This window comes from Oncorhynchus masou, chromosome 23 (genome assembly GCF_036934945.1).
Source record: "Oncorhynchus masou masou isolate Uvic2021 chromosome 23, UVic_Omas_1.1, whole genome shotgun sequence".
NCBI lineage: Eukaryota > Metazoa > Chordata > Actinopteri > Salmoniformes > Salmonidae > Oncorhynchus > Oncorhynchus masou.
Genome location: NC_088234.1, coordinates 52,337,011 through 52,361,690, shown reverse-complemented (window position 1 = coordinate 52,361,690; position 24,680 = coordinate 52,337,011). Strand labels below are relative to the sequence as shown.

Here is a 24,680-nt window from a genome sequence, read left to right as displayed (position 1 = left end):
TCACAAGCTAATGGGAACAGCAAAAACTATTGATATTGAGTGTACTGAATGAAAACCACAGGGATGAATTTCAAATTTCCTTGCCAAAGTCACTCAAAGTGTACTTTTTCAGAGTTCAATATTGGGCCTTTGTAAACAGCATTCTACACAATACCTGTGTCTTGACATCGAGTTACCTGCGGATGTTGTGCTACTTCATTCATGCCAGTTCTCCAAATAATTCCACGTTAAAACTTTATTGTTGAGATTGAAACATTATTTGGTAGTGTTTCCCCATCTGCAGGGACCTGATGTATTTAGAACATTTCTCAAACAGAATGGTTTTGCATCAAATTAATAAGGGAGTGAAAATACCACATCATGTAGATACACATGTCTGTTAAAAACAATATAGTTTAAATGATGACAATATTAACATATTTCTTTGTTGAAATATTGACAGACATGTTTGCATTACTTCTATGTCATTGGTTACAAGTCCAAATGTTCCCCCATACTCTGATAATAAAAGACAACAATAATTCCATAAACTTTCTGATAAGATGTCAAAATATTGGAAATGATTCAAACACAAAATAATCAAATCAGAATATTTCATTATTTACAAATAAAACGCAATTTTAGCAAAATACATATCATTTCCTAATGATCATCATTATATTTATCTGTATTATAAAGTATGTGGGCTCCAAAAATCCTTCACCTCTAAATCCAGAAAATACTTATAAAACATATTGCGCAACATCCAGCAAGACAAAGGTCCTCGAGGTACATTTGATGGATAATGCCAATCACCATTCATGACTTTTCATACATTTTTTTGAGACAAGCATTGCTTCATAGCAAGTTGACCGATTGTATAACATCAGCGATATGTATTTGACACATTAAACATCACCATATCAAAAGTCATCATTCAGAAGAATAATGAAATAATACTGTTTGCGCAATCACACTGCTCGTCTTGGACAGTGATTGGCGCTTATACAGGAGAGGCATACAATCATTTGTTGCTCCCATATCTCAGCACATTAAATGCAGGGTCAACTTTGTCAACAGAAAAATATAAACTCTCAGCAGTCCATATGTCATAATTTAGTCATTGGTATGTGCAGGCTGTTCCAAGGCCCCATCCACAGCTCCTCCTCATCCGACAGCGTGTGGTCACTGTGGGACGTCAACGTTTCTTTCGACGCCATGTTGTCCACACACGACTCCTGCTCATCTACACAACAGTTACTCCTGCTGTTCCTGTCATGTAAGGCCTTGGCAATATTGGATTTGGAACCAATACTGTCAAGGCCCGTGATGATGGACCCCAGGGACCCGCTGGATGGCCGGGTGTTGAGGTTAATGTCAACGGTTGAGGAAATGCCTGTAAGTGCACCCGTTCCATTTCCTGTTACTGGTTCCCCTACGCTGTTTAGAGGAAGCTTCTCCTCCTGAGTCTCAGTCAGCATGTCCAACTTTTTAAACTGTTTTCCCAAGCGGCCCGGGGAGCCCACCTTGAGATTGTTGGGGTGGCTAGGCCTCCTGGTCCGCACAATGGTCCCGTTCTGGGCGAAGTAGACGTTCCCGTTGATGTTAGCGTGGCTGTTGATGTTAGACAGGCGGTTCCTCTGGGGTTCAGGAGCGCTGTCCTCTCCTGTGGAGCTGGTCTCATACTCCCTGTCCACAACCAGCTTGATCCGCTTCCTTCTCACTCCAGGCTGAGAATAAAAGATGCAAAGAAAGATGGAGAGAGAAAGAGGAGGTTAATGCACAGATAAAATAGTTTTTCCAAATATGCAAACATCATGCATCCAAACAGATCATAGATAAAAGTATGCCAACCAATGCACAAGTAATTTTAAAACTATAACAGGATAGGAAACACACAACTCTGTAAACATGTTCATTGCGGTGTTACGTTTTGGTCATCATATGGCTATAAGTAAAGAGACACAATGTACAATTGGTTGAAGAAACATTTCTAACACAACCAAAAGTGTGATGGAGAGAAAATACAAAAATGCCACAAAGAGTGGTTCAACACCATTGAAAAGAGAATTCAAACTGAAGATAGAACAACCCATTCCACTTCCATGCAATAAGTATTTTCCAGGAGATAGAGAGCGGTAAGAGAGAATGAAGCACTCAGGGGGAAGCACACAGTATTATCTTCACTCCCATGCGAGAGGCCACTCCAGCCAATCTTACTTCACAGCTGACCAACTCGTCCCTCAGAAGGCTGTGGCGTTCCCATCGGACTCTGAATCGGTATCGGAGGTCTCCTCTGTGGCTCCCAACTGGGATCTACCAGCTGACCCCTGGCTACTGGAGTCAGATTTCTCAGATGGTGTAATGGCGTCCTCGTCCACCTCTGTGATGGGAGAGAGTCCTCCGAAGGTCTCCTCTGAGGCCTCTGTCAGGCTGTTGCTGGAGTCTGAGCAGTAGGGAGTTCTAGCATCGGGACTACGGCTGGGCCCTTCTCCAGCAGACAGTAAGCTGGACCTCCTGGACGCTGCTCCGTCACTCAGCTCTTCCACAGACTCTTTTCTCTCATTTGCTGTACTGCCTTCCTCCTCAGATTCTCCTTCGTCCTCCTCTTCACTCTCCTCATTGATGGTGTCCTGTGAACTGCAGGTCAGGATGGACTTGCGGCTGCCTCCAGTGGACCTGGAGCTGGTAGAGCTCCTCTCGCTGCCCGCCAGGGAGCTCTGGTCCGTCATCTGGTTGTCCTCTGTCTCGCTGACCTCTGATCCAGAGAGCTGGGTCTGGCTGCCCCCGTGGTACACCGAGCTTCCCGACCCGTACTCTCCTTCACTGACACCCTCACTTTCTGGCCTGGACATCACTGAGCCTCCAGCACTTTGTGACGATCTTATGGAAGAACCAGGCTGGGAGGCAGCACTGCTTGAGCCGCTACCACTGCCACCAATGCTACCACTGCCACCAATGCTACCACTGCCACCACTGCCACCGACGCTACCACTGCCACCGACGCTACCACTGCCACCGACACTACTACTGCCACCAATGCTACCACTGCCACCAATGCTACCACTGCCACCAACGCTACTACTCCCACCAATGCTACTACTGCCACCAACGCTACCACTGCCACCAACGCTACCAATGCTACTATTACTTCCACTGATGCCAGAGGCACTACTCCTCACGCTGGCTTGTGTCCCTCCACTGGACCTTTCAGTAGCAGTGCCAGATGATTTCTTGGAAGAACGGGCAGAGGAGCCACTTTCTTTGGACTCCCCAGTCCCCTCATCCTCTTCAGACACTTCCTCTGAATCTTTCTCAGTCCCAGATCCTTTCTCTGTACTGGATTCAGTTCCTGACTTTTCAGTTCCTGACTCTTTCCCACTATCAGATTCTTTCTCAGAATCAGATTCTTTCTCAGAATCAGATTCTTTCTCAGAATCAGAACCTTTCTCAGAATCAGAACCTTTCTCAGAATCAGAACCTTTCTCTGATCCTGACTCCTTTTCTGTCCCAGATGTTTTCTCTGAGCCTGACTCTTTCTCTGAATCAGACTCTTTTTCTGTCCCCGATTCCATTTCAGTGACAGATTCCTTCTCTGTCTCGTCACCCTCTGACTTGGATTTGCTCTCGTCATCAGAATCCTCTGGGTGCTCTTCTGGCTCCTCTTCTGAGTCCACAGTGCTTTCATTGGTATCGTCTCGGTCCAGATCCACCTTCAGGTAATCTTTGTCCTCGGTGGAAAGCGCCACACTGCTTCTCTCTGAATCCTCACCAGAACCCTTCCCACTGCCACTCCCACTCGCCTCCGGCTCGCTCTCCACCGTCACGCTGATAGACACCTTGGACTTCTTATCTTCGTCACTGGTGGCAGCTTGCGAGGCGTCTTCATCCTTCTCGCTACCTGTGGCAGAGCTTCTGCTAATGCTTCCCTGAGACTTCCTCCTTGCCTGCAGCCTGTTGCTCAATTTGATGCGCTTCATTACCTTGCCCAGCCGGCTCCTGGCGGTGGACTTGGTGTCTATCGGACCATCACCGGCAGGTCCCCCTGTCAGACTCTCCTGGCTGTCGATGCGGCGGGCCGACATCAGTTTGGCGTAGTCCTTGTCCTTCTTGGCGCCAAACATCTTGAACATCTTGGCTTTCTTCCAGGGGGATGGGCCTGGTTCTCCGGCTGGAACAGTCTGGTCTCCACTCTTACTGGCCGCTAGGAGCTTGCTAAGCTTCATGACGGACTTCAGCCTCTTGGCAGCCGAGGAGGGTTCACGGGGTTCCTCGCCCTCCACTGGCTCTGCCTGCTCAATCTCATCCTCTGGTGGAAGGTCTCTGAATCCCACCCTCTTGCCTCCTCGACCAGTACCCCTTCCACGCCCTCTGCCTCGCCCCTGCCATAGTTACATCACTTGTGATTAAACAAGATTTTCAGCATTAACATAGTTCAGACAACATGATATAGTTGAAATTGGAACTCTGTTATTGCATTATTGTAGCTATATAGTGGGTAGTTATTGATCATATCAAAGTGCTGCTACATATAGTAAAATAAGTACCTCAGACCCATGGGGGCTGTAGTAGTCATCCTCCATAATCAGCTCTCCATACTCATCATACATGGGAGAGATCAGCTTCCTGCGACTGCCATACTGAGGAAGGTCATACCTGGAAGAGAAAACAAACATTTAGAGGCAAACGGGAAACAGCTTAAAGGGCTGTTTCAACCATCATTTATTTGCCAGTATTGTGAAATCTTTTTCGAGAGGTGACAGTAACTAACAACCTCTGCCTATACCCCTAGGGACATGAGCCACAAACACACACAACCCTCCAGTGTTATATAGCTAGTGCATGAGATATTTCAAGCACTTGCTCTAACAATAATACATTTGCACATTTACATGTCCATAACATATTCTTAAATCAACAGTTCCCAAGGTCATGCATAAGAGAAGGGGTCAACACTAACCTTCTGCATAATTGAATCTGTACAAGACTAAACTGTGCGATGCACAATTAAAAGACCCATATCAGACACCACATTAGCCCCACACTGAATCTCTAAATGAGGTGCGGTGTGGGGCCAACATCAATCAGCATCAATGTCAGAGCTGAAATTGCGTGCCAATTGGTGGTACTATCTGCAACCCACTTGGCATGGGTGCCAGAAGCAAGCTGCATTACACCAGTGAATCTGTGTGAAAACTGAAGGAAGCAGGTAAATGGAAAACCTTTTGAACACGTGGGGTCGCTGGGTCGCAGCTGAAGGCCGCCAGAGCTAGTGATTGCTGGATTAAGAGCTTAACCCAGCTATTAAGTTGCTCTTTAAATAGAAATGGATCAAAGGCAGTCTGGGTTATCGTGATGGCAACCTCAGCAGCAGAAGCTTTAGGGACCTGCTGTCCCACAGAGTCTTCACAACACAATTACTATAAGACTCAACGGAAGGGCTTCATCATACAAACACACTAAGCATCAATGAGAATGTTCATGGATGATGAGAGGGTACAGAGTCGATGAGGCCTACGTGATCATGCAATTAAAATATGTTACGTGGTCGATGATCCACTTCACACGGTTGACTAAGGTTTGATTCAAGTACGGGTTTAGCTTGTCCTCTGTCTAGCTTAACTCTCCTGAGTGTTTTAAAGAACCCCTCACGGGACACGAGAGTCCAATGCACAACATTTGGTCAGCATCTGTTCATATCGCTGTAAATTCCAGCGTTTTCCACTGGACCATATGGGCGATTTGCAGTGTACCACGCTCCCCTCTTCTCTACTGGTGGAGACCATTACAAAGCTCTCAGGTGCCACGCTCCGCTCAAGGCTGGGCAATTGATCATATTTGGTGGGAGTGGGATGATCTGCAAAACTGGAAGGGGTCTTATGCACTGTTACACTTAAAGGGATAGTTCTGGATTTTGGCAATGAGGCCCTTTATCTACTTCCCCAGAGTCAGATGAACTAATGGATACCATTTGTGTCTTTGCATCCAATATGGAGTCAGGGGCTTGTGAAATGTAAGTTCATGATACATTTGTAAACTAGTCTTAATGGCATTACTTTCAGCAATTAACCAGTAGAGATCAATTCAATTCCCTGGATCAGAGCGAAACTGATGAGATATGGGAGGGACAGCGGGGATTGGACTCACCCCTGGTCGTAATTTTGGTATTCGTCCCTGTAGTAGTCTTGGCCTGGGTCGATGCCTGACTCCATGGAGAGCTCCTGAATTTCAGGAGAAGCACATAGAGATACATCAATAGAGAGAAAAAATTAGAAACCATAGCTAGAAACACAGCACAGTACAGAACAGCACAGTGTGCGCATAGCAGAAGTATCCTGGAGCTTTGACAGAAGCAGTAAGGTTTCTACCTCAGGTCTCAGCAGAGATGGCCTCAGCAGTTGCTGCCATAGATTAGTTGGAGAGGGAGGGATAAGGAGAAACAGAGACAGAGTGTCCAGTTCACAGTTCATATTTAACTACAGACACAGCAGGATAAAGAATGACAGCTTTTTACGGCCATAGAAAGAGGAGAGTGGAGTTGGAAGAGGGTAGCGAACAAAGGTTTAAGGAGGAGATGAAGAGGTGACGGAGAATAGAGAGAAAGTGAACAGAGTAGATAGAAAATAGAAAAAAAGTATAGTTGGAAAAAAAGATGATAGAAAAGTTGAGAGACAGAAGAAGCCAGAAGAGAGATATGACAGATAAAGCACACTCACAGCTGCTATCAAACAAGATTGAAAATGAAGGGAGCATGCATGACACTTCAGATGCTGGGCAGGATTTGTAGGACTCAGGGTACGTCACAAGTTGTCAAACAGTGTACCAGTTAACCATTGGCTAAGCTCCTAGTAGTACTTCCATGCACCAGTTGAGAGAAAAAAAGGCCCAAATGCTCATCCGTCACTTGACAGCAGACAGATTTGAAATTACAGCAACAGCAGTTTTCGAACCAAATGTAAACTGTGATGCTAATGTTAAAGTAATAAGACAACTCTCTCTATGACCCCGTCTAAATCTCATTCAGTGTCTTCCATCAGGTGAGTGGTAGATAAGAATGATGGTGAATAAAGCTCCCGTGAGCATGGACACATTTACTTGGCACACAATGCATAACATAAAAATACTTCACAAGAAAATTGCCTACCTTTCTTCCGTATCCTCGCCTGTAGGTCATGGAAAAAAGGAGGAAAGAAATCGTGCAAATAATGAGTGCAACGTGACATCAACATTCTAAGTGCATTGATATAAAAGCATATATTCTGCTGACCAGTTAAGTGATTTCAATGCTACTTACTGTGCAATTTCATGTGTCAAGCCATTGGTTCAATTTTCATTTAAAAAATAATGCAGAAACATTTTTGTTTTCTATTTGTTATGTTCTTTCTTCCATTATAACAATGATTGGCAGATAAAAAGAAAAGTTGGATCCATAAAAAGGTGGGGGAGAAAGAAATAGGAAATAACAACAAACCCTACACTTAAGTTGACATATCGAAGCAATTACCTTCCCAATAGAAACTGGGAAAATAATTTTATGGCACACTATCGTCTCTTGAACGCATTTGTCAGTAAAATATAAATGTATGTAAAAATGTAAAAAAAAAATGGATTTGTTATTGTAAAAAGATCAAACATCCTTTGACTGTGGTTAGCTTTGTGGACGTCACACCATATAACTCATATCAGATTAATTTAGACCAGGGTTCAACCATTAGGGTGGTAACCTGCATAAGCCAACAAAGCTTTTTCATAGCTTTTTATTTATTTTGTTTAGGCAGTGACGGAGGTGTAGGCTAACTGCGTTAGTGCTGTCAAATCCACAAGCGGCTCCTGGTGTTTCCTATCACGGACATTTCCATTGGATGCAGAGAGTCACATTAGTAGAAATCCGATGCAGCTGCATTACAAATTTGAAGGCTGGAATGTGTGATGTTATCTACACCTCAATTAGGCTAATATAGATCCCTATTATTTTTTTGAATGATTTTACATTTGAGTGCCATTATATTTCTAAAATGGCACTCTATTTCTATATACACCTGCTTGTTCTGAACTTCTAACGTGGGTGGATATAAGGATGTGGTTTCATGATAAAGACTACGAGCACAGCCGCCTACCAATTAGACAGCTCAAAAGCAGTTCCACCTCCGACATGGCCTGAACAAAAGCAATATAAATCTGTGTTTGTTGACTAATGCGGGTTACGCTGATCTGATCGAATCCTGGCCTAATTGAAGAATTAGAGAGTCTGTATTGGAAAGCAGTATTGCACCCTTTTTTGAAAGCATTCTTGATGATTTACTCAAATGCACCTCACACTAGCCAACAGTTAACAAAGCATCACAGAGATTTCCCCCAGAAAAAACACAACTGTCCCAGACATAGTGCATATCCAAAATATGCATACGGGGAGGTATGATTATGAAAAGTTGATGATCCCTGCTGTACGACCACACCTCCCTGTATGGGACTGGCTAGGTGGGAGTAGGGCTGATGAATGGTCTGTTGGGCTGGTGAAGCCTTTAGGAAACACCAAAACAAATGGCCCATAGGACAGAAACTGTAGGCAGGGAGGAGTAGGGGGGATGCACATCCAGAGATGTCCACTTCATATAACTAATGGACAGTTAAATACTCATGTATCCGGATGTAACCAAGAGGAGGGAGGGTTTCCTATCTTAGAGGCCATTAATTCACTGGGAGCTAATGGTTTATGTTGCAGAGAGGTAAAGGGTCATTTTAGGATGCAGACATTTCCCCTATGATATACTATACTTGACCATACTCAGACATAATGATGAGTTAGACCACACACACACATGTTTAAATGATTATGTTTAAATGATTGAGTTTTCTAAACTAATAATACTTTTTAGGAAGGTGATGTGATACATTTAAAAAGCCTACTGTGTGGTGATAGTGAACAGACTCTCCTCATTAACTTTATCAAGGCACTGGATGAAAAATTAAGAAAATAATTTGTCAAACCGAAGAGGAAGTGACACAATAATTGCCATCAAAGGAACAAAAAATGTAAATAATCTCATCTGTTATAAATGATAGATGTTAGGGACAAAGAAAAAGAGCACCTGAACCAGAAAATACACTGAACAAAAATATAAATGCAACATGTAAAGTGTTGGTCCTATGTTTCATGAGCTGAAATAAAAGATCCCAGAACTGTTACATACTGGTGGGGTTATGGTATGGGCAGGCATTAGCTATGGACAACAAACACAATTGCATTTTATAAATGGAAATTTGAATGCACAGAAATACAGTGACGAGATCCTGAGGTCCATTGTGAGGCCCATTTCTTTTAAGGTATCTGTGACCAACAGATGCATATCTGTATTCCCAGTCACATGAAATCAATAGATTAGAACCTAATTCATTTATTTCAATTGACTGATTCCTCAAATGAATCGTAACTCAATAAAATCTTTGAAATTGTTGTGCATTGCATTTATATTTTTTGTTCAGTATAGTACGTGAGTTGTGGGCCTTTTCGATAGAGGAGATTACCCCATGTGGTGAACACAGAATACACAATTAGTCCAAATTTGATCTATCCTGGAACACCAGGGGAATGTCTGATTAAACAAACGTAACGGCTCTTGAAAGGAGATGAGAGAGAGGAGGGACGAGAGACAAACATGGAGTGGCAGAGGGAGAAAAGACACAGAAAGGAAGAGCCACAGGAGCCTTGAGAAGATTGATGCCGATGGAAGTCTGTCAGAGTCACATGAAAATGATAAGGGATAAATGAAAGGAATAACAAGATAGGGTTAGGTAGAGAAATGAAGCGAGAAAGAGAGAATAAAAAGATAGAGGGCAAGAAAGAGTGTTAGACAGAAGAAAGAGTGTGTGTGATGGAGTTAAGAGGGGAGGGTGACAGGTCAGTACAGCAGCGCCAGTGGTTGAGGGATTGATTGGTTGACTAATTAGCCGCTTTCAGGGAGCCTTCAGACAGCAACAGCTACTAGTTTATCATGCTTTGAGAATCTTTATAGACCATCCACAGCATCATCAGCCTACTAATGAGCCCACAGCTTCAACTACCACTTCCCAACGTCAAACATCTAGAGAAACATCTGAACTAACACACTATTCCTTCAGAGCACTTTGGAAATTCAAATGCAATGTTGTTCCGGAAATGTACTATTTTTCTGCAAATCATGAACAAATAGAATGCTCTTGCATTGTTTTGAAATAAGTAAATTAGACCGCACCATTAACCCATAGTATTGTCTTGTATAAATTGTATGGATATTCTGATCGAATGCACTGTCCTCTGTGAAGAATAAGGGCTCTCCATTCACCAGGGTACTCATGGGGAATTCAAGTCCATTAGGCTCACAATGTGAGAGTGGGCTTAGAATAAGTTTGTTTGTATGGATGAGTCATCCAGGCTCTATGCACATACTCACATCCCACTGGGTACACACTGGTTGAATCAACATTGTTTATTTATTTATTTTTAAAAAGAATCCTCGGTTTAAGAGGTTCTGAAAAGCTATGGGATCTAAGGGCCCACTTGCTGTTAGTTGTGATAACATTATAAAAGTTTGTTAGTGGAAGAAACTATGTTGTTGATGACAACACTTAAAATAACATCAGACAGAAAATATCCAATACAACACAGCATGATCATGACATGAGACATAAAGATGTAGAAAGAAAATTATTTAGGAAATAGAGCTAAGGAGGAGAATAGTCAGCCAGTCAGAAGGTGGTGGATTGGGATGGAAAGTGATTGCTTAGTTCCTCAATCACAGAGTCTGTATTTGACTGGTTTGATTGGCTTGGCTCCTGGACCTCTGAGGTTACATTGTTAGTGCCTGGTTGGCTTGTTTCCAGATCAGAGGAGTTAGTAATTGTGGTTGAGTTTGGTTGGACCACAGGTTCCGTGCTGGTCAGGTTTGGCTGGTTTGGTTCCTCACGGGACCCAGATCTGTTTTGTCTCCGAATTCCTTCTGGTCCCTCGGTTGCTTGGGGTTTCTTGCCGAATCGCGCCACCTTGCGATTCTTGTCTACTTGACTGTAGAGGTTGGCAACAGACTTCTCAATGTCAGCGAGGTTCTGCAGGTTTTTCAGAATCCCCTTTAGCTCCTTCCTCTTCACACCGTCCTCGGGTTGGGGGTGAGGAGGAGGGGGATGGGCCCGGGAGGAAATAGGGCGGAGCGAGGACAAGGGCGGCAGGGAGGTTGGGACAAACTGAACGGTGTGGCGGGGTCGTTCGAAAGTGGGGGAGAAAGGGGGCGGGAGGGGTGGGGGTGGTGGCGGAGGAGCATGATTCCGAGCAGGAGGGGGAGATGGAGGGAAGGAGGGTGGGGGAGAATGATCAGGCTCAATGAAGTGAGGATTGAAGGGTGCAGGGGGAGGAGATGAGGAGGGAGGAGGAGGAGGAGATGAGGCAGGGGGAGGAGGAGGACCAGAATGAGGTGTTTGAGAAGGAGGAGGAGGTGGAGGAGAATGAGGAGAAGGTGGAGGAGAATGAGGAGAAGGAGGGGGAGGTGGCGGATTCTCAGGCGGGTCAGGGATGATCTCCACAGTGATCTCGCAGGGCTCCGCAGTGATGTAGTTGGAGATGCTGGTCCTGAGGACAGGCAGGGTGGGCCTCTGGGCCAGGGGCGGAGAGCCTTCGCCCTGGGTGATGATGATGCGGGGAGGAACATCCTTCCCTATGGACAGGGGGCTGTAGGGGCTGTCCATGATGGAGAACAGGGTCTCTGCACTTAACTCCAGCATGTCAATGTTGTCTTGGTTCCGCAGTAAAGGAGGGGAGGTCAGGGAGCCCCTGGATTCACGCCCTCCCCTGGGGGTCCTCTCCTGCATGGCCTGCTGTTCATACTGCCTGGCCTGCTCCCTGACAGACAGCTTGCTCTCCTCTGTGCTGCGGCTGCTCTGGACGTCATAACCCTCCAGGCTTCCTTGACCCTTCATCCCAGCTTGGAGCAGCTGCAGCTCCCACTGGGCCGGGTCCATCAGAGCCTGTCTCTTCAGCGACTCGTACCCCTCTGACCCTCCACGGAGACGAGTCCGCATGGTCCAGGCGTTCCCGGACCCCCCAGAGAGGGAGGGGGAGAAAGAGCCCCTTTTCGCTGTCCCGTAGGGGCTGCTGAAGTTCCCGTCTTCTTCTTCGTCGTAGAGAGGGTTAGTGGTGGTCAGGGGGTGGTGGTCTGACAGAAAGGTGACGTTGCTCTCTGACTTGGGCAGGATGCTGTGCAGCGACCCGTTGCCACAGGAGGAGTTGGCGCGACAGGCGAAGCTGCTAAGGCGTCTCTGGCGGTCGGCTTCATCGATCTCAAACCTTTTAGCCCTGTCCGATTAGGAATGTAGATGGAGGGTGGAGAAAAGAAAGATTTGAAACACAGGTGAAGGAAGGATGAAGGATGAGGAAGCAGAGGAGAAGGGATGAGGGAGATGATATAGATCCTTCAGTCATTTTGACTCTTAGTATTATGATTATAGTTAGAAACAATATAAAAAATGTGATTCAAACTCAAAGGTTATGCAGCAGGGTAGATCATGCTTTTCTTTTCTTATTGTGGCTACATTATTATCAATTGAAAAATGTCTCTAAATACAAAAGTTTTAATAAAGAATAACAGTTCAACTGCTGACAATATTTGGACAGGCGATAAAGTGTCCACTTAAAAACATCCCAAGTAAAAAAAAATCGAATCATATTTGATTTGAAGAAATCAAAGCAGTCACAGAGGTACTTCCATTTTAGCATCACAGTCCACAAATATATGGCACATGTGATATCTGAAGTACTCAACACCTACCCATTTGCATCAGTCCAATCATAGCAATAATACTAAGAGGTTATGATCTTAATAAGTTAATGGACGTGAAACATAAACAATAACTTTTTTCTAATGAGATCAGGATAGGGATGGGTAGTGCATAAGCTATAAGCATCTAAAGATTCACCATACCTCTAAATTTACAAAGGGAGGATCACTTTTCCTAAACTGGAAGCAAAAATGGTGGAAGCAAAAATGGTGTTACACTGTAATTAAGCCTTACCTTCATAAAGAGTATTACCTAGCATCCCTGAAATTATACCATCATATTAAAATGCAAATGCACTAACCATGTACAGTACTGTAACGTCTAAGTTATTTCTGTAATAAAATATTAAGTGCATGTCAATGACAAATATTCAAGAACAGGTGTAGGAGACTAGACGCCATCTACATCACTCTTGTTTTGCTATTTGAGCCTAGGCATAAGCATTGGGGCTACTTACTGCAGTCTGAATCCATTGAAGAGCAAATAGAGTGGAGGTTAAATGAAAGACAGACAAAGACAGACAGATGTTTAACAAAGTGTAACCTTATGGCAAATGGTCAAGAGGCTGAGGTAGCCATGGTCAAATTAGTTGCTTGATGAAGGTGGTGAATGTATAGGCATATAACGAGTTCTGCATTCATTCAAGGCTTCTTCTAAAACTATTAACATTTCATTGCGCATTCAGGATAGTATTTAGTGTGAAAGGTGGAATCCGATTGTGTTAATGGCAAAACTGACTCACAAAACTGCTGAGGTATTCAACAGCGACAATAACAAGGGAAAATCAAAAAGTAACTTCCCACAAAATCAATTACTAACAAATGGATGGGACAAACTGACACAGCATTATTCTATTTCTAGCAAACCTCAGTCTCTCTTTTATGAGTCAAATCATACAGCTTCACCCTGAGAGAACAGAATGCCATGTTGAAATGGATCTGGCATTTAATTGCAAAGTCACACATTGACAATCTGAGATGGGATGTCGAACAAACTTAGGTCTGTGCAGGTGTTTGTAGGAGGACAAAAAGCACACTGAATTATGACTGAATGGGAACAATTATGTAGTCATCCAAATGTTTAAAGCTCAACATGAAAGACTCTGAAGACCAATGTCTAGGCCTTTTTTTTCTCCAAGAAATGTGTATGCTGCCTCCAGAGTGGCGCAGCGGTCTAAGGCGCTAAAGGCGTCACTACATATCCGGGTTCGATCCCAGGCTGTGTCGCAGCCGGCTGCGACCAGGAGGACACACAATTGGCCCAGCGTCGTCCTAATATTTATACATTTCTTAATTCCATTATTTTTCTTTTAGATTTTGTATTGTTGTGAGTTGGTAGATATTACTGCACTGTTGGAGCTAGGAACATAGGCATTTCACTACACCTGCAATAACATCTGCTAAGTATGTGTGTGACCAAAACAATTTGATTTGATTTTAGGGGAGGATTTGGCAGGCTGGGAAGTCCTTGTCCCATCGTGCTCTAGCGACTCCTTGTGGCGGCCGGGCGCATGCATGCTGCCTTCGGCTGCCAGCTGTACAGTGTTTCCTCCGATACGTTGGTGTGGCTGGCTTCGGGGTTAAGCGAGCAGTGTGTCAAGAAGCAGTGCGGCTTGGCAGGGTCGTGTTTCGGGTGACGCATGGATCTCGACCTTCGCCTCTCCGTACAGGAGTTGCAGCAATGGGACAAGACTGTAACTACCAATTGGATATCACGAAATTGGGGTGAAAAAGGGGTAAAAAGTACCAAAAAGGGGGAAAAAATAAGTGTGTTTCCTGTTTGAAAAATAGACAATGTCCTAACATCCACAAACTTTATCATCTGCACAAATAGGCATTACTCATCAGTATATGGTACCTGAAACAGGGAGTAAGGAGGTAAGGAGGAAGAGGTCAAAGGTGGGCTGAGTTTCTATATAAGCACTTTGTGAAAGGGCCTTATAGATACATTTGCTTTGATTTGACTTACGTGCTGCTGTCCCCTAGTTCCCCGTAGATATTGGCTGTTGGGGCACGTGGAGCAGCAGCCTTGCTCGCTGGCAGAGCCTGCTGAATCCTCGCAGTCTTGGCACATTCCGCCTGTCTCCTGAAGTTCAAATAAAGTTTCATCAGTTTGAGTCAATCCATTGCACTTTGTTTCCATAACATTTCATCACTTGTTCCCCATGAAGGCTACATGTCTGTGGTGAATGAAGTGACTGAACATCAGTACAGTATGTGTCTCATCCCAACTGACTGAGATAAAAATAACAGAGCCAATCTCTTATATAAAACTAGATAAAAAAAGGCAAGTCATTGTCTATATGAAGGAGATGACTTGAACTACAATGTTTGTACTTTTATCCTAATTTTAATAGTCATTCTGACTCCCTGGTTCATCTTTAAAATACTATTCAGTAACGAGGACATGTGACAGAACCATGTTTGTATTCATGCTCAAGTGCATACAAGAGAGATCACTCATATCACATGGGCAATTACTTACTCTTTGAATCTGGTGGATGGTTTTCCAGGCAGTGCGGGAGACAGAGGGAAAAAGAAAACACAAGAGAACCTTGGTTATACAATTAGCTCAGTCCAATTTTGTTAATACTACACAATGAGAAACATTAATTAAATTGGGAATTATGAGACGCCTCTGCGTTCCTCCAACTCCATTCAATTTTAATGAATGGTGGTTGTTAAGGTTCCTTTTGAAAAACACACCACTCGAGGTGAAACAAATGTGTATTATTCATGGCATTCCTTTTGACTTATTCAGATAACAGCCAGGCTTTGGATAACATGCCCTATCATAAATCTCAGTCTATTTCAGCACTGAGTATAATAAGAGGATATAGTAACACATTTTGCTTAATTTCTTATCACACAGTGTTATGAAACACATCAGGCTCTCCGGCTATGTTTGCAGCATCCAGTTCATACAAGTATATCAAACTCAAGAAGCCTTTTTCTTTTTCTTCCATTTCTTTTGTTCTCAGCATTACTTATTCACAACAAAATACAATTACCCCAGAAGAGAGAAATGAGAGAATGCGTTGCATCAGAATATTCTCCCGGAGATCAATAATTCATAAAGTTGAAGGAATGAATGAACTTCTCTAAATTGGCGCATCGTAACACTACAAACTCTACAATGTGTCTGTGTGTGTGTTTCTTCAGCTCAGGTGAACCACTCTGACCCATCTGTTGGGTGTAAACATTCCCCAGACATCAGTGTTGATGTAGTGTTGATGTAGTGGATTCACACGGCACAAAGAACGACGCTGAGGAGCACCTGCCTGACGCATTCACAGTTGTCATGGCTTTACAACCTTGCCCAATCGACATCAAATGAAACAACCCCGACAATCAGGAACAAATGGTTGTACAGTCGTCTCAAATAAAACAACCCTGACAATCAGGAACAAATGGAATACCAAATGGTGTACTAAATGGTTGTACAGTCGTCTCAAATAAAACAGTGAAGGACCTTGGTGTTACTCTGGACCCTGGTCTCTCTTTTGACGAACATATCAAGACTGTTTCAAGGACAGCTTTTTTCCATCTACGTAACATTGCAAAAACCAGAAACTTTCTGTCCAAAAATGATGCAGAAAAATGAATCCATGCTTTTGTTACTTCTAGGTTAGAACACTGCAATGCTCTACGTTCCAGCTACCTGGATAAAGCAATAAATAAACTTCAGTTAGTGCTAAATACGGCTGCTAAAATCCTGACTAGAACCAAAAAAATTGATAATATTACTCCAGTGCTAGCCTCCCTACACTGATTTCAAGGTTTTCCTGCTCACCTACAAAGCATTACATGGGCTTGCTCCTACCTATCTCTCTGATTTGGTCCTGCCGTACATAACTACACGTACGCTATGGTCACAAGACACAGGCCTCCTAATTGTCCCTAGAATTTCTAAGCAAACAGCTGGAGGCAGGGCTTTCTCCTATTGAGCTCAATTTTTAAGGAATGGTCTTCCTACCCATGTGAGAGACGCAGAGTCAGTATCAACCTTGAAGTCTTTACTGAATACTCATCTCTTCAGTGGGTCATGTGATTGAGTGTAGTCTGGCCCAGGAGTGTGAAGGTGAACGGAAAGGCTCTGGAGCAACGAACCACCCTTGCTGTTTCTGCCTGGCCGGTTCCCCTCTTTCCACTGGGATTCTCTGCCTCTAACCCTATTACAGGGGCTGAGTCACTGGCTTACTGGTGCTCTTTCATGCCGTACCTAGGAGGGGTGCATCACTTGAGTGGGTTGAGTCACTGATGTGATCTTCTTGTCTGGGTTGGTGCCCGTCCTTGGGTTGTGCCGTGGTGGAGATCTTTGTGGGCTATACTCGACCTTGTCTCAGGATGGTAAGTTGGTGGTTGAAAATATCCCTCTAGTAGTGTGGGGGCTGTGCTTTGGCAAAGTGCGTGGGGTTATATCCTTCCTGTTTGGTCCTATCCAGGGGTATCATCGGATGGGGCCACAGTGTCTCCTGATCCCTCCTGTCTCAGCCTCCAATATTTATGCTGCAGTAGTTTACGTGTCGGGGGGCTAGGGTCAGTTTGTTATATCTGGAGTACTTATCCTGTCTTATCCGGTGTCCTGTGTGAATTTAAGTATGCTCTCTCTAATTATCTCTTGCTCTCTATCTTTCTCTCTCTCTCTCTCTCTCAGAGGACCTGAGCCCTAGGACCATGCCTCAGGACTACCTGGCATGAGGACTCCTTGCTGTCCCCAGTCCACCTGGCCGTGCTGCTGCTCCAGTTTCAACTGTTCTGCCTGCGGCTATGGAATCCTGACCTGTTCACCGGACATGCTACCTGTCCCAGACCTGCTGTTTTCAACTCTCTAGAGACAGCAGCAGTGGTAGAGATACTTTTAATGATCGGCTATGAAAAGCCAACTGACATTTACTGCTGAGGTGCTGACAACAGTAACTACTGTGATTATTATTATTTGACCATGCTGGTCATTTATGAACAGTTGAACATCTTGGCCATGTTCTGTTATAATCTCCACCCGGCACAGCCAGAAGAGGTCTGGCCACCCCTCATAGCCTGGTTCCTCTCAAGGTTTCTTCCTAGGTTTTGTCCTTTCTAGGGAATTTTTCCTAGCCACCGTGCTTCTACACCTGCATTGCTTGCTGTTTGGGGTTTTAGGCTGGGTTTCTGTACAGCACTTTGAGATATCAGCTGATGTACGAAGGGCTATATAAATAAATTTGATTTGATGTACTAAATGGTATACTAAATCTGTGCCATATGCTTTAGCATTATGCAATTTGTTGTGTGTGTGTGTGTGTGTGTGTATATGTATGGGTGTGAGAGAATGTGAGTAATGGGGTAGTGGAACTGTGAAGACACACTGTGACGGTCACAATTGGCTTTGGATATTTGTTGCAAATGACTGTTAATTAATCGGCTTTCACAGTGTGTGAATAGGGACATTAGACCGGCGGTGCACGCTGTCAGCATCCTTAATTCGGTGGAGAGAGAGAGACTGGGAGAGTGGTGCTTGACTAAATACCTGGCACCATGCACACTTCCTCAGCCTCAACAAACTACAGTGCTGGCTTTGAAAGGTCACCATGGCCATACACACACATGTTGCCTGTAGCTACGACAAGCGGTTGTGCACTCACTGTTTGTAGGTGACCATGATGATGAGGATGGCGGGGATGCAGCAGAGGATGATGATGATGGCGAGGGCGAGCAACGCCCCCTCTGTGTAGCCCACAGCCTGGGCAGCCTTCTTCACGCTGGCCACGATGTCGGGCGTACGGATCTCCAGGATGCGTCCTCCTTGACCCAGGAATGGCTGGAACTCCTTGTTGATATCCAGCAGCTTCCCGTCCAGAAACCTGCCAGACAGACCAGTCAGTCACACAAGTACGTGGACACCCCTTCAAATTAGTGGATTCAGCTAGTTCAGCCACACCCATTGCTGACAGGTGTATAAAATGAGCATACAGCCATGCAATTTCCATAGACAAACATTGACAGTAGAATGGCCCATACTGAAGAGCTCAGTGACTTTCAATGTGGCACCGTCATAGGATGCCACCTTTCCAACAAGTCAGTTCATGACATTTCTATCCTGCTAGACCTGCCCCGATCAACTGTAAGCTCTGTTATTGTGAAGTGGAAACGTCTAGGAGCACTTCACAGCTCAACCGCGAAGTGGTGGGACACACAAGCACACAGAATGGGTCGACATCACCTGTCATCGGTTGCAACACTCACTACCGAGTTCCAAACTGCCTCTGGAAGCAAGGTCAGCACAAGAAAAGTTCATCACCAAATTCCATTTAAATGCCCATGATTTTGGAATGAGATGTTTGACGAGCAGGTGTTCACATACTTTTGTTCATGTAGTGTACTTTAAGTTTGGATGTAACACCATTTCAACTGCGATTTAAATTGGTGTTGAATCCTAACATAATATATGCACCTGTTACTTGGCCTTATGCGTACATAGGCATTGATGTCAATAGGAGATTTGTGCAGTCCCAACGCAATCCCTCTCTGCCACACGCTGCATTATCATACACTATATGGACTCTTTATACAAATGAAGAGTACTCGAGTGATTGGTCTTTCATGTGAGTTATCTATAGGCTTCTTTCAACCCACAAGAGTCCTTATTTCCTTCATTTAACACTCAAGGTGACATCATAATGCTATAACCTCCCCCCCCCTCTCTCTCCGCCTCTTTCTCTTTCCCTTTCTCTATGTGAGCTGACAGCAGAAGCACATAAATATAACATGCAATTAACTCTACGCTGCCAGGTGTGAGCTGCATGAACAAAGAGCTTTTTTTTTTTCCCTCCCTGCTACTTGAACCTCGGCTAGACACTTCCTCAACAGCCATTGTATCTAAGAGGGGGATTCTTATTGAAGCAACGATAGATATATCAGCACCTCTATTTAAAATGAACAACGGCTCTCCAAAGCTGGTGCTTGTGATAAGAGTGACGCTCACTAGCTCAGGCTCAGAAACCCCCTTTCTTTATGAGACACGTGTGTCATTGCAGTAAAACAGGGCCACCACTAGCAGCCAAGGACAGACAGAGAAGTAACGTGCTCAGATTAACTCAACACAAAGTCACTTTCTTTAAGAGCAGGATTAAACCATAGACTGGTATCTGGTTTGAAGAGGAGGGGGGCGTAGCCTAAGTCGTGCTGTTAAAGCCAGAGTGGAAATGAGTATGGTGCAAAAGAGAGGGATAAGGAGGGAAAAAGAGATATCATGCCTTCCTTCTGTGAAAAGTGGAAGGGTGCGCAGTAGGGGGGAAGGGTTCCTCTAGCATGGTGCCTGTCATGCTCTGAGGGGGGCTTGGGCTCCCACAGTGTTGACTCTAACCCTGTCTGAGGGCCAGCGAACAGAAGACTAATGGCAACAACATGGCCCTGGGTGTTTTAACACACACACTGCTCTTTCCCCTGACAGGGTGAAAAAGTGTTGCAAAAGCACTTTTTAGCTGGACCATTAAAGCATTTTTGGATACTGCCTCTTAGTGGTAAAAGTGTAAAACATTGTTTCTCCCGCAATGTAAGAGGGGGACCCTGGGCTCTGAGGAGTAGATCTCTCTCTCCGAATACAGGGGGACTAAAATGCTAAGCTGTCATTTCTCCAGAATGTTGGAACAACCTCAGGGTGGCTTAGTGGCCACTACTGATGGAATAGCACCTTTTCCTTTCTCTCTCTCTCCCTCTCTCTCTCTCTCCCTCTCTCTCTCCCTCCCTCTCTCTCTCTCTCCCTCCCTCCCTCCCTCTCCCTCCCTCCCTCCCTCCCTCCCTCCCTCCCTCCCTCCCTCCCTCCCTCCCTCCCTCCCTCCCTCCCTCCCTCCCTCCCTCTCTCCCTCTCTCTCCCTCTCCCTCCCTCCCTCCCTCCCTCCCTCCCTCCCTCCCTCTCTCTCTCCCTCGTTAGAAAAAGGGAGAGAAAGATAGAGGAGAGAGATAAAGAGATAGCTATTCATTTCATTGTGTTCACTCACTTAAAGAGCTCCTGACGCGAGATGGCCCTGTTGGTCAGTGGGTCGATGGCATACACCATCAGGTCTGACTTGGTGTAATCCTCCTGGTCAAATCCATCTCCGAACCGCCGCGGCCCAATGGATTCCACCACCACCTTAGCTCCTGGGATCTGGTCCTGGATGTATCGCTCCAGAATACTTACGTTTGGGAAACAAAACCATTGTGGTCTATTCACATTTAAAATAAAGTATAGTACCAGGTATAGCTGAAGCATTAGGCATTTCTACCTTAATATTTCTACAGCCATCTTCACCATGATGTGAAGGCTCTATGAATCATTCAGTAACTACTCTCATACTGTTATTAACAGGTGATGTACAGTAGCGTGGCGAATGTGCTGATCAAACTTTAGCAGTGGTTGCCCTGGTTCACTTCACCTGCATGTGTTGTGTCACCATTTACAAATGATGTCACTGACTTCATATTGCTGAAACGCCATACTTTTACTTGTGTGTGACCATATGTGTTTGAGGTCATACTTTAAGTATTTCACTCCCAGCCATAGTTGTTAAAATGGACACCAGCATGTCTTCTCTCACTGGGTTCTTGGCAAATAAGGGCTTTCATGACCAATTGAAATCAGCACTTTAAATGACAACCATTTAAAGTGCCAAATGCCAACCCGAATGCCAAGCCTGATGAACAGAGTTCCCAGTTCTGGACCCAAGTAGGACCAAGGAAGATGGGAGGCTTCTCAGATTTGATCAGAATGACTAACTCAACACATGATTTAGTTGTCAAAGCATAGAGCAATCTTAGAAGAGTAGTGCCATTGAAAGGAAGGCTTTAAAACAATGAATGTATATTACACCTTATTTTATTATCCTATCTGTCTAAAAACACTGTACTTTCTTCTGTTCTTGCTTCTCATTCATAAACTTGATTGAGAATGATTGACTTGACTGTCTATCTGGACAATCAGTGGTTTTACTTGCCCAATCATTGGTTAAGGCAGACAGAACGTAAACAGACAGTGAAGACACTGAGGACCTACGTTCTGCAACACAGGGATAATTCACAAGTTCTATAACTTTTTTTTCCCATTGCATGTTTTGTTTCTCAAAACACAGTTGGAGACTACCCAGCAAACTGGGAACATTGCCAGAACGTTGGCTAAGATTCCCTGTAGGGAACTGGGATTCAACGCAAACAATTTCACGAGCAGAAATGCTAATTTGCACCGTGCGACTTTGAACCAAGTCCTCTTATTCAACAGGAGAAAAAAAATGAAATGCATTCCACTTTTGTAAGTGGCATGCTGTGGCAATCAAACTGTGACACTCCACAGGGCTTCTGCTGCTAAACCATAGAGTTATCACTGAGAATGAAAGGGATGGCCTCAAACCTTTAGTTTTAATGCATTTAAAATGTACTTTGGCTTTGGCTGAAAGGAAAAGACAAGGGTGGTGACAGACCCTACTTTACTATACAAATCTATTCCACTGTAGATGCTTCTCAGAATATAGATATTTTTAAGTATGATGCCCTAGTAGAGGAAATGTTCTGTAATGAAAATAAATGTAATACTTTTTAATTCACTCTCTTGTTTCTGTTGAGTGTTGAGGGGCCTTTAGGACCATTAATAGGTTTCCAATTCAACCAAAAATGATCACTGTGAGAATAATGCTGAAAGGAAGTGATTGCCAACCCGAATGCCAAGCCTGATGAACAGAGTACCCAGTTCTGGACCCAAGTAGGACCAAGGAAGATGGGAGGCTTCTCAGATTTTATCAGAATGACTAACTCAACACATGATTTAGTTGTCAAAGCATAGAGCAATCTTAGAAGAGTAGTGCCAATGAAAGGGAGGCTTTAAAACAATGAATGTATATTCCACCTTATTTTATTATCCTATCTGTCTAAAACTGGTGCCTTACGCAATAAGCTGCTCTTTATTCTCCTCCACGACAGTGGGCGGGACATTGGACACCACCACCTGCATATCCAGCTGGTTGACCACAGACACCTGAGAGAGAGAGAGAGAGAGAGAGAGAGAGAGAGAGAGAGAGAGAGAGAGAGAGAGAGACAGAGACAGAGACAGAGACAGAGACATAGTAGTAGATATGGAAGTTTTGTCCATTCATGCTGAACATGCTCCAGGTGGTCAAAATGAGAATCTTATTGCCTGCTTGTATTGGTGCCATGTGGCCATTCTAATGGTGCTTAATATTCGCCGGCACAGAAAATGCACTGGCTCTGGGCTCTGCAGCCAAATCTCCCACACGGTCTCTGTGAAATTACAGTTCCTGTTGAAAATGAACCAGCAACATGGTTAAGCACTCGCCGCTGTCACCCATTCAGGCGCCGTTCCAACACTTCTTCAGTCTCATTAGAGACTTGTTAGGCTGACATATTAGGAGAACCCCTGACTCAAATAACTGGAAAGAAACGGAAATGTATTGTATAAGTATAATGACACACACATGCACACACACCAATTAGAATGAGCAGAAAACACACTCCATGCATAGTTTAATTGGATCATCAGCTCGAAGCAGAGGGGTTCTCTGGCATACACATAACACATCTCGTGTCCTGTAACTGCTCTGAATAATTTAATATATTGGAAGCTAAACACAGCCTAGAGAGAAGAGAAATCGTGCTTCATCATCATGTAGCCTCCTAATGAATAACTCATCTCAGAGGAGACTGCAGTCTGACACTAACAAACCCATCAGATGTTGTGGGTGGTTGGGGTATTGGCATCGGTTGTTAAGATCACAGTTGACCGAGGACAAACTTCCAACTGCCAAGCGTCAAAGTCTCATAATCACTTGCCTAACAAGAAAGAGTGTTTCAAACAATGGAGGGATATGTGTTGCTTGAACACACTAGACACTCACCACCACATCAGCGCTGCTGCTCAGGCCCTCTCCGTAGTTGTCGGTGGCGATGACTGCAAACTTGAAGTAGGACCTGCGCATGTTGCGGTACATGATAGCCGTCTTGATGATGCCCGTGTACTGCTCGATCACAAAGCTGTCCTGACCATCTGTCGTGGGCGGGATGATCAGCCGGTACGCATTGGCACTGTAGTTCCCTGTATCTGCATCAGTGGCCTGGGGAAAAGTAAACACACACACACACACACACACACACACACACACACACACACACACACACACACATAAACACCAGACTGAGATCTTCTGACATCTACTACATTAACAATGGCAGTTATGTTAAGTGGGCCTCAGTTGTGGTGGCATATTTTGGGACAGAGCTGCTTGACTTGTCGACACACATATACACATAGGATACACACAAATGGAGGGCATAGAATGGAGTATTGAGGCACCTTAGTCAAAACCAACATCATGTAAGTAAGTCGCTCTGGATAAGAGCTTCTGCTTGATGACCAAATAAAGGATGACAGTGCATTTAGATAATTTGGCCAGGAGAGGGGGAACTTGAGTCTCAGAAGCAGGTACAGTATGGCACAGAAAGAATTTGATTCTGGCCTTGCTGCCTGTCTGCCGGCCTGCATGCTCAGTCTTTCATCAGTTCTCAAAGTGCCTGTCTGCAGTGACATTGATTAATAGGTACAAAGACTTTTTTTCTCTCCAGGATGGAGGGATTGAAGGAGGGAGGGAGGAAATGGAGGGAGGAGTGCAATAAATGACAGGGCTGCCCTATCTCGGTCATTAGATGGAGCTAGATATTCTCAAATAAGACTGTATACCACTCCATTCAAGCCAGCCTAAAAACACACTCATAAAATAATGTAGTTTCAGGTGATAAGGAGCCACTCGCCTGCCCTCTGGTCAGTCTCACCTCTATTCCTTGCAAAGAGCACTACTCTAAGCTCTGCTCAACACGACTTGATCCCTGTATCCTGCTTAACTGTTGACAGGTGTGTCGCACAGGTTTTTCAGGTCT

The 24,680-nt window shown here is 44.5% G+C and overlaps 2 protein-coding genes across 2 annotated transcripts in view; both read right to left on the bottom strand.

Annotated features, from left to right (window-relative positions):
• Positions 1–226: 226 nt before the first annotated feature.
• LOC135511025 (protocadherin-15-like) overlaps positions 227–24,680 on the bottom strand; it is a 278,688-nt gene continuing 254,234 nt past the window's right edge. Inside the window, exons 27-36 of the mRNA XM_064932482.1 lie at positions 23,645–23,860; positions 22,679–22,767; positions 20,762–20,938; positions 18,407–18,625; positions 15,268–15,276; positions 14,752–14,868; positions 7,124–7,142; positions 6,127–6,200; positions 4,527–4,635; positions 227–1,709 (exon numbers count right to left, since the gene is read on the bottom strand). Coding sequence (XP_064788554.1) covers positions 1,089–1,709; positions 4,527–4,635; positions 6,127–6,200; positions 7,124–7,142; positions 14,752–14,868; positions 15,268–15,276; positions 18,407–18,625; positions 20,762–20,938; positions 22,679–22,767; positions 23,645–23,860 — 1,650 coding nt within the window. The 3' untranslated portion in view covers positions 227–1,088. The remainder of the gene's footprint in view (positions 1,710–4,526; positions 4,636–6,126; positions 6,201–7,123; positions 7,143–14,751; positions 14,869–15,267; positions 15,277–18,406; positions 18,626–20,761; positions 20,939–22,678; positions 22,768–23,644; positions 23,861–24,680) is intronic.
• Positions 10,705–14,424, bottom strand: LOC135511213 (protocadherin-15-like). The gene is made up of 2 exons (XM_064932841.1): positions 14,324–14,424; positions 10,705–12,301 (listed from the first exon to the last, which is right to left on the bottom strand). Exons 1-2 carry the CDS (start codon positions 14,422–14,424, stop codon positions 10,705–10,707), a joined length of 1,698 nt encoding a protein of 565 aa, XP_064788913.1.